The sequence below is a fragment of the Fomitiporia mediterranea genome (genome assembly GCF_000271605.1).
Source record: "Fomitiporia mediterranea MF3/22 unplaced genomic scaffold FOMMEscaffold_1, whole genome shotgun sequence".
Classification (NCBI taxonomy): domain Eukaryota; kingdom Fungi; phylum Basidiomycota; class Agaricomycetes; order Hymenochaetales; family Hymenochaetaceae; genus Fomitiporia; species Fomitiporia mediterranea.
Window position 1 is genome coordinate 5,848,508 of NW_006760386.1, and position 9,943 is coordinate 5,858,450.

General features: G+C 45.1%; 4 protein-coding genes across 4 annotated transcripts; 1 reads left to right on the forward strand and 3 right to left on the reverse strand.

Moving 5' to 3' along the window:
* Nucleotides 1-1,121: 1,121 nt before the first annotated feature.
* On the reverse strand, nt 1,122-1,947 carry FOMMEDRAFT_16644 (coatomer protein; the record flags this gene model as incomplete). The annotated part of the gene is made up of 4 exons (XM_007262070.1): nt 1,122-1,284; nt 1,411-1,636; nt 1,706-1,886; nt 1,945-1,947. 4 exons carry the CDS (start codon nt 1,945-1,947, stop codon nt 1,134-1,136), a joined length of 561 nt encoding a protein of 186 aa, XP_007262132.1. The 3' UTR covers nt 1,122-1,133.
* A 232-nt stretch (nt 1,948-2,179) lies between these two features.
* On the forward strand, nt 2,180-4,245 carry FOMMEDRAFT_116646 (N2227-domain-containing protein; the record flags this gene model as incomplete). Its single annotated transcript, XM_007262071.1, has 3 exons — nt 2,180-2,816; nt 2,891-4,119; nt 4,185-4,245. The coding sequence occupies 2 exons, from the start codon at nt 2,180-2,182 to the stop codon at nt 3,469-3,471; spliced, it is 1,218 nt and encodes a 405-aa protein (XP_007262133.1). The 3' UTR covers nt 3,472-4,119; nt 4,185-4,245.
* Nucleotides 4,246-5,216: 971 nt separating this feature from the next.
* FOMMEDRAFT_144224 (putative isomerase YbhE) lies at nt 5,217-6,502 on the reverse strand (the record flags this gene model as incomplete). Its single annotated transcript, XM_007262072.1, has 3 exons — nt 6,174-6,502; nt 5,791-6,112; nt 5,217-5,707 (listed from the first exon to the last, which is right to left on the reverse strand). The coding sequence occupies exons 1-3, from the start codon at nt 6,483-6,485 to the stop codon at nt 5,217-5,219; spliced, it is 1,125 nt and encodes a 374-aa protein (XP_007262134.1). The 5' UTR covers nt 6,486-6,502.
* Nucleotides 6,503-7,641: 1,139 nt separating this feature from the next.
* Nucleotides 7,642-9,488, reverse strand: FOMMEDRAFT_187171 (uncharacterized protein; the record flags this gene model as incomplete). The annotated part of the gene is made up of 13 exons (XM_007262073.1): nt 7,642-7,703; nt 7,770-7,789; nt 7,860-7,972; nt 8,035-8,142; nt 8,207-8,281; nt 8,384-8,432; nt 8,492-8,675; nt 8,742-8,850; nt 8,911-8,995; nt 9,050-9,164; nt 9,228-9,253; nt 9,303-9,345; nt 9,404-9,488. 13 exons carry the CDS (start codon nt 9,486-9,488, stop codon nt 7,642-7,644), a joined length of 1,074 nt encoding a protein of 357 aa, XP_007262135.1.
* Between the last annotated feature and the right edge of the window lie 455 nt (nt 9,489-9,943).

Sequence of the window (9,943 nt, forward strand, 5' to 3'; positions counted from 1 at the left end):
ACCTCCTCAGCTTGCTCAACCTCAACACACACACACATGCAATTTGACTCACAGGTCCTAAGCAACAACCAAACATAGTAATGAAGACTATATTAAACAGTATAAGAATGTGTTCATCCCTTTCTGACACAAATTCCACTCACAAAAGAACAAGGCAGAGACTGCTAGTAGTGTAGGGGGTCAGGACTCTAGAAATAATGTGTCATTCATTTATTATTTTTGTATTAAATTATTAAATATAATCATATTTTATTAATTATTTGATTAATTATTTAACACAAAATTGTATACTAAGCAAAAGCAAGCTATTCAAACACCTGTAATGACTTGTAAGCATTATAAGCAGATATTATACTTTCACAAATTAATAAGTATGTCTTAGCCTTGTAATCTCAGGAAGTACATTATAATCACTTGTATAACTTGACAATTTATATTATTATAATAGAAATTGCAAAGTTTTACAAGTATTCTTACTTACTTATCTAACATTGTACTGTCATTGCTTAACCCCCTAGGAAGATTAAATGCTATTAGACTAAATTTATAAAATTTATAAAATATATGGGATTACAAGCAAGTACAATACTTAAGACTTTTTTGTGATGGATCTGCTGAGCTATATCAGGTTGTAACCTACAATACTGTTCGGTTGTACCCGGGTAATAAGCTGTTAGTGTCATGCTTGTAAGGAGTAGGCACACTAGTTAGTCCCAACCACAAAATATACAATCTTTTTTCCTTCGTTGAAGCTTGCAGATTCTAGAGTGCTCATTTCTTACTTTTGTCTCTCTCACTATATTTACCGAGTACATCTCTCTTCCATCATGATGCACAGTAGAATAAAGATTGCCATTTGTGCGCCTACAGGCTTCATACCCGTCCTAGGAGTTTCTGCAGTCAGAAGCACACCATCTGGCGAGCTCACTTTGTAAGGCTTGCACGATTAATGTATGGTATTTCTGGAGGCGTTTCCATAGACTTGGTGAAATAGATGTGGCGAAGCAGGATGGAAATTCTCTTCAATAATAATTTAATTCGAAAAGAAATCTGTACAAGTGGAAGAATACCGGTATTATCCACTCTAGAGTCTATGCTCCATTCTTTAGAATATATAGATAGCCGTCGTCGCACTATAATTGCTGTATTCTCTGCTGCATCTTCTCCTTGACCGTTTGATACGCATTCATCAGCGTCTGCTCGTTGATCACGATGTCCGTCGGATCTGCCCTTGGCCGGCTGACGCGTGAAGCGATTGTTGTCGAGTCCGTTTCGACGATAACACTGTCGACGAAAACTCAGCCAAACATGTCGCATTTATCAAAGCTGTGCGTAAGAAACGAAATGATCGCAAGTCGAAAGTCAAGGCAACAATACGACCAGGTTTGAAAATTCGAAAAAAATACGTACCCGTCATCAACAGTCTCGTCCAGGCAGAGCATGACAAGGTCGTAATTCTCTAACACAGCCCGTTTCTCGATCTGATTGCGTAGAAGTACGGAGAGGGCATCGTAGAATGAGTTGAGAGCGAGTGAGAGCATGAGTTCATTCTCGTCTGCGTTCCCAATGATGTAGAATATCAAGTCTGGAGAGTGTTTGTAAACCGCTAAACGGCCGTCGTAGAGTATAACGTCACCTATCAACCATACCAATATTAATCGTCAACACTCGATTTACCTGACAATAACAGGAAACCAACGCGTACCTCCGGCTTTCTTAGTCTTCTCCCAAAGGCCCTTCTCAAAAGCTTTCTGCTCTTTGACGGTATTAAGCCCCTTCAGTTCTCCATACGGAGACGATTTTGGTCGGTAGTACTTGGCAAGAACGCGATGCCCGTCCGAGTCTAGGATGAGGAATGCGGTTGTTGTATATAACGTGAGATTTTGCTAGGCAATAGCCCTTCAGCCAACTAATCCCTGAATAATTATTACTGGATGGACACACCATTTTGCGAACCGTCTTTTTTACAGCGTCAGACACGAGAGAGGTTGAATGCCAGTGGACACGAGAAACGATCCACGTGTCGCGTCACGCGTCGATGATTGTTGAGATGAGAGAAATATTTTCATTTTGTTTTCTTTTTCTCAACGATCATTTACTGAGTAATCTGCAGGTTTTCTGGTCTAGAGACACCTTCTATGGCACTATTCAGACGGGAATCGCCAAGTCTAAAGCACCTATGTCCTCCACTTTACAGGCCGCATTGCTCTCTGACGCTTTTCTACATTGTATTCTTCTTTTGGTCATCTCAATGCTAGGACTCAAGTTTCTTCCCTTCAGCTTCTCTAACTTCAAAACCAGGTCTCTGCGTAACACGTGGAAACAACTCACTCTCGCACACACTTCGTCTACTATGCAAAGTCAACTGGAACGCGCAGTGTCTGCATTTTACCACTACGAACAACTCTCGCTAGAAGAAATATATTTAATGCAAAGAACCTATTCGAAAGTCAATAGAGCGCATAAACGGCTTGGGTACGAGATAGGCTACCCAGCCAAGTTGGAGCAACTGAAAGAAGTGACGAAGGCGAACGCTATTCTTACTCGTGCAATCGCCAAGATGGGGATGGGGGAAGCGGGTATTGATGATGCTGATGCGTTGCCGAATGGGACGAGTATTGAGTTGAGGGACGTTAGGGAAGCTTTGAGACATTTTGTCCGAGACTGGAGCGATGAGAGTATCGAAGAACGGAATGTGGTGATGAAGCCTATATTAGAGGTATTTGAGAGAGTTCGCCCAGAACGACGTAAGACTCTTAAGGTCCTTGTTCCTGGCTGTGGACTGGGACGACTTGCTTGGGAGATTAGCGAATTAGGTTTGCAACTCAGATTTAGCCATCTCTCTCAATTAATATTGACCAAATACTTTTTTTCCTCAAAAAATTCGTAGGTTTTGCAAGTTACGCGAACGAACTATCGTCTTTCATGAACCTCAGCCTCCGCTTTCTTCTTTCCCCACACCTAACACGCTCCACATCTCAACACACTCTCCATCCTTACGCACACTGGTCCTCTCACCAACGAACCAACGCAAACCTCTTCCGCTCCATCTCCTTCCCAGACGTCCTCCCGCGATTATCAAATACATTCAAACACATTTCAGGCGACTTTCTTACGCTCGGCCCAGCAAACTCATACGATTTTATTGTCACGCAGTTCTTCATCGACACATCGTATAACATCATCAGCACAATTGAGCAAATTCATTCCTTGCTCCGGCCTGCAGGGACTTGGATCAATCTAGGACCCCTGTTATGGAGGAGTGGAGGACAAGCAGCGTTGGAGCTAAGTCTGGACGAGCTCGTGCAGTTGGTTGAAAAGATTGGATTCATTTTTGTTACTGAGGGAAAGTGTGAGGAGGAAAGGAAGAAAACGAGGACGGTCGAGTGCGAGTATACGGCGGATAGAGAGGCGATGATGCGCTGGATATACAAAGCCGAGTTTTGGGTTGCGGAGAAGAAAGCCACGTGACGCTCAAGCTCGAACGGGTCAAGCTCACTACGCGATTATTATATTCACATTACGTCCTCGAAAATTGCGGAGGACATTTGGGCTACTCAGTTGAGCTCGATGTGTCACCATTGCGTGGTCAAGAAACCGCTTGACGGGGACTCCGGAATAAAAATATGTTCTAAGAAGACGACACCACGTCCGAGATTCCGTGTACAAGTCTCAGCACCGATTCGACGTGCCCTGGACGCAAAGAATTTGCCCGTTTAACGTCTCATGAGGAAGTTGACATGGTACTGAGATATGATGACAACTTGCGGCGTTCCAGCATAGGGCGGAACAAGTTTTACTTTGCCTCGTACCCGATGTCGCCTATGGAGCTAAATTTGGCCAAAGGCAGAAGTTCGTCTGCTATCTTGCTGCCATCCATGTTACCTACCCAAATGTTTTAGCCTGTCGACTATAATGATTGGAAGAGGCACGTCGGCACTTTCACATCCCGAATAATAAATCAGAGCATGGGATATTCTAAAGTTTAGAGCAACTCTTCGTGGCGACCGTCCAGGTGTCTTGCCTACTTTTGATTATTTCAAAGTTCCCAACATAGCCTGGATATTTTTAATTCCTCGGTTGAGTTGCCAATACGCTTGTCCCAATAACAGAATTTTCGTGCGTATTATGCTGGGCTCGAGTTCTGCATTTGTGGTTGAGGATTGCGATTCTGGTTGGCACAGGTTTCGTATAAGATGCTGGAGCATTTCACGACACTATTCCAATGTTCCAGGGTCCCCAAAGTTTTCTCAACAGAAGCCATCCAACAGAAACACTAACAGCCTACGATGTTCGACAAATTCTTTAACAAAGACAGCAACAAGGATGCGGAGAACTCATACAACGAGTTCATGGGCGCCAAGGATAAGGGCGAGCATAAAGGCCACCCCAGTTAGTACTAATACTCAAAGCCCTCTCACCGCTTTCAATACAGTGACTAATATTCATTATGCTGACGTATATGATACTTGACCAGAGACTGCTGGCGCAGTCGCTTTTATGGCCATGAAAGCCTATGATCACAAGGCGAAGAAAGAAGGGAAGAAGCCCATTGGGACGATGAAGGCATGTATCATTAATACTCCTATCCTTAAACTCCCCCTTTTCTCTTTTGGTTCTTGAGCTGACCAACGGTCCCCGTTTGCTTTGTTGTGCACGTATATATAGGAAATCCTCGCGTCACTCGCCGTCGCCGAAGTCGACAAACTTGTAGAGGAAAAGGCAATCCCTGCCGCAGAGGCGAAGTATCACAAGGAGAAAGCAATCAAACACGCGCATGCGATGGCAGATGAGAGGTGTAAGACTGAGGGTGGGGACGAGTATTAGAGTAGGTGGGTTTTGTACGCGGGACATGAGACTTGGCGTCAGGTAAATAGATTTAACGGCTAAGTTAAGGTAGTTTAAGTTTATAGGTAATGAGTTGCTAGCTACTTTAGTCTGGGAACATCGAGGTGATGCTGAGAGTGAGCCGGTGAATCTTTACTATTGCAAGGTATGTGTTTCACTGGACGACTGTATACGGAAGGATCATCCTAGCGGGAGCTCCTCTTTTTATACAGCGTACTCCTCGCTTGAATTGTATAGTGAGAGTAAGCATCTCAAATCGGCTTGGAGAATAGCATTACATGCCTGAAAAATACAAGCAACAAGCTACCATAATTCATACACGACTAGAAATCTTCCCTCGATCTTACATACAAATCTCTTACACTAATTTAAAGACACAAAAACGTAGTGGGAGCTAGCCCCGCCCCTGTGTCATTCACAGGTAAATGAGCAACTTCCTTCAAATTGCGTCCTTCGTCGACACGTTCAAATACCTTTACGCCTCCCCCATTCGCACCTCCAACAATGATATATCGATCATCAGGCCCAAAGAACAAGAATCCACGAACGTGTGCGAGACCTGTCGAGACATCCGCTACGTGCTCGAGCTCTGTAGCGCCCTCCTTAAGAGGAGAGAAGATGGAAATGAGGTCTCCATGAGGGCGCGGATCATTGCGATTTGAGACGTAGAGATATGGGGAAGGGTACTTGGTGCTGGGTGGCTGAGAGAGGATCTCAGCGGCAAGCATCGTTAATGGGGCAAGACCTTCTGGCATGGAGAGACGCGCGGAAGTGACATAAGATGGTTTCTCGTTAGACGACTTGAAATCATGTACGACGACGGTGTTGGTGAGTTCCAAGAGGGTATATAAATTGGAATCTATTTGATTAGAAGTCAGTAAGCTGAAGTTTTTATTACGCATATAGACGACTAGGTCGTCTTGCGGTGAGAAAGGTCCATACCGTATACAACGATATGTCGAGGACCACCTCCTTGGTGCTTGTCAAAGGTAATTTCATCTTTTATCTCCCATTTGCCGTCCGTGTCTTTCCTGAGGCGCCATATTTTGTCGGAACCAAGATCGGGAACGAGCACCTCTTCTACAGGCCCTAGCGAAGTTGGAGAATTGGGCTTAGAGAAATAAACCTGATGCGGATGCGATGATCCTTGACGTTCCGTGCATGGACCATTTCCAGAAAATTGTAACGGTAATTGAGCCTCTTTCAGTCCACTAGGGCTATGGACAGATGGAAGAGAGTAAATTGCGACAGTACCGGACGAATACTGGAAGTATGTAAATCAATGAGTACGGAACTTCCGCGAAATCAGTTGTGAGAGTGCGCACATTCGCTACGAAGACATTGGAATTGGTAGCTAGTATAGAGCAAGGGTCTGCTCCACCGCTCGATACGTTCGACAGAACTTTGCCTTCGCCGTTGTTTAGGTCGTATTTTAATGTGAGCAGGCGTCCGTCAGCCTGTTCAAGTCCCGTAAAAATAATGCTCGAATCGGACGGATGACGTTCAATCCAAGATGGGTGATGTCCAACTTCTAGCGTAGATGATAGTGACAGAGCGGCGTCCTTGGACTTGGCCGGGTCAAACGCAAGTGTGTAGATAGCGTCGGTATAAGACGCCACAAGAATGCGATAAACCATCTCTGGATTTCGACGCTGGTTTCCAATAAAACCAAGACGGCCAAAATTCCTATAAAGCGAAGCGATAAGACCGCTTGCGAGAGCTCTCAAGCTACTGGCAACTGTACCCATACAATGTAACGAGTATCAAGACGATTCCGCTTTGCTTAGATATAATCTTTGAGCTTTATAGACGGCAAGACTGATAGAATCACCGATAAAAACCCGATGTGTGATAAGAAAAAAGCAACTCCTTTACGTGTTCAGCTGCTCTGTAGTGCTTAATACCGTCAGTCGGACGTCCCTGCACGACTCCAATGGGTCTGAAGTATTAGACGAACGGAAGGAAAAACTAAGTTGAGCAGGAGTTCGCGTGCAGGGGTTCGCGTCGATCATCGTAAGGACCGAATCGAGTCCGAGGTTTGCAATTCAGAACCACCGACAACTCTACAGATGACTGAGGTACATATGCTCGTTCCTTTCTTCGATTCTTCATTTTCATATGGAAAGTGTGGGCTAAATGTGAATCGTATGTCGCGATCGAAGTTGTGCCTCCGTTTGTCCGTTTGTCTTGTCAGTCATTTGCGTACCGAGCATTCGCCGACGAGGCTCTCTCTTCACTGAAGGCGATTGCGCAGGGAGAAGGGAAGAACTCATCTTGAAGATTAAGAATAGGGGATAATGTGCCCAAAGACATGTCCCGGGCCGCCGACGGTCGGATTTCAGCGCGTCGATATAAAGAACTTCGAGAACTCATTACCTCTCAAGGCAGTAGTCGCCACGACTTAAAAAGTTCCGATATCTGGCACGTCACGACCTGGACTGTACGAGCAGATGTCCGATCTTTACAATTCTAGGCCGCTTCCTTTGAGGCACAATATGGGCTTGTTCGTCTCTTTGCCTTATTCTTTCGGTCCCTTGTAAGCCTCGGTCCCGAAGCTCCTACCATCCTTCTTGCACGTCGCTAGACTGATTTGGTGAATGAAGCCATTTGGTTCGCAAAATGCCATGGCTCTTGACATCTTTATTTTCATCTCTTCATCACTGCTCGATTCGCGAAGGAATACGCCATTTACTGCTTTGGAGCGGTTACATGCCAGTTCGGCAATAATTTCCGTCGTGAATCAATAGCACACACACATGGAAGATTCAGCTAGGGATGTAGGCACACCATAAACTACCAGACGGTCCCATCCAAGACTGTCGAGCAATTTTGCGCCAAGATCGTATGTGCTGCAGCTGAACAAAATATATATTAGTAAGCCAAACCCACACATTATGCATTGCGATGTAAAAATTACGTACCGGAAGGGTGGAGATTGTTCCTATTTGAGCGTAAAGTGACAATGGGTATATTTAGCATTAATCCGGGTCAATGAGACGTCGACAACGCACCCCCAGAAATCTCCGGTAGCTCCATACGACGTGGCATCGACGAAGCCAAATGCAGTCGGGTTGTCGAGGAACACCGTGAATACTGTGTTTGAATCCCATACCCAGGTCTTGGCCTAAATCGTAAATATCAATATCACATGCAAATCACGCAGGTAGTGAAAACGAGAATGTGCACATCAGAGTGGTTGGCCACGAGTTGAGTTGCGCGCTGTGCCAGCTTCGTGTTGTATCCAGCTATGACGCTCTTCTCAAGAGCCTGTGCAGACGCAGCTTGAGCTAGCATCTGCAATACGGTCAATGGAAGGAAAACGTATCGGTAAGTACGTCATGTAAAGGGCACACGCTACGACTCGCCAAAGGAGACCGGTCAACGGGAGGGACGTTGACAAATAAAAAATTCCGGCCTCCAACGACGCTGTAGTCTAATCAGCGGACTATCGTAGTATGTAAGGACATTCAAATATACTACTATAAAACAAAGCAATTCAGACTCTTCAGATATTGCAAAATTTCTAGATACTCACGATTTTCTCGACGAGTGCGAAATATGCGTCAAGAAGCGTGTCCGAAAACCTGAATAGATACCATCATATAAGGACCAAAACGCAGTGATCGTAGATCATGGGACTAACGCATCTCGATCCCCACTCTGATAATAACTGTTCCCAATATCATTAATCCCAATCCAGAATGAGAATAGAGCGTCAGCGCCTGTCCATAGGGTTGTCGCAGGCTTCTTTGCAGTTCCAGTAAGGAACTCGTTAACTTGGTCTGTCATAGACAAGACGGTAGGTTCATAAGGCTGAACGAGCGACGCTAATTAATATCGTATGGTCAGTTCCTGGGCTATGCTCATTAGATGTATACATAATTGTTTCTCACCGTCAATTGTTGCGCCTCCATATGCATAGTTGTAAGTGAGAATCAGAGAATTGTTGAACTGTACGGTCAACAAGTCTATCCAGTTAACACCACCAACGGCAGTGTATCCCTGAGTCACATAACATAAGAATTAGGAGATTAGACAGTGTTAGATGAAACAGTATCTTACTGGATAGGGAGGATTCCCCATTGGGTTTCCTACAGTAGGAAGCACACCAGTCGGATCAAAGCCCGTCTGCGTGTACGAGTCTCCACTAAACTCTCCCCTTCAATTTTCACCCTGCAACAGAAAATAAAACAACGCTCACAAGCTGAACCAGAAGTTGACTCCACTCGGCAATGTTGCTGTCGGCGCTCCTGCCGCAGAGGTGGAGGTTGGTGTTGGCGCGCTGCTGGCCGCACCAGGTATGCATTGGGAATAATCTTTGTTAGAACACATTCTAGGTGAGCCACAATATATCAAGACATTATATATGAAGCACGCACAATCATTCTGCTTCGTGCATGTTGAGCTAAAACGAGTGAGTTTTTACCATGCTGAACAAAGAGTATTGTATATACCCGGAAACACAGGTTGTAGCTCCCGTCCATCCTATTCCCCCACCTTGTCATTCAAGCAATTAGTTCAGTAAATGACTCATATATTGGCATCAAATCCATACATTGTCCCCAGACGGACTGCTGGCCCTTTGCCAACGCAGCAAATGAAAGCAGGATAGACAAAGAAGTAGTTGTCTGCAGCTTCATTTCTTAGAATCCAGAGAGATAGACTTCGCCAAAAGTACAAGTAGCTCGACGTGCACGAGTAGCCAAGAGGAATTTATACCAAGGATCCCACAGGCTGGAAGTAGCTCTAACCCAGCCGGTCCGTCCGCCTTCGTGATCGGCCCTATGACTATGCAGTCAGAGTATATTTCAACGACCACGTCAGGCATTATCCGAGTGAACATCCGGCGCCCGTACAGAAATATGAGCAAGTGAATTTCGACGCCGAGCTTCAGCCGAAGATACCATCCTCAGAAGAGAGAACGGTAATGAGAAGACCGTCTGAAGGGAGAGAAGATGCTGTAGAAAGAGTAAGGAGAATGCTAGTACGCGCATGGCCACAACGTCTTCCAATGGTCATACATGTGGGAGAACTCAGAGGTTTGAGAAGGTTGCGTTGATGCCAATGTTGGTCGTGGACTCGTGGAAAACGAAAC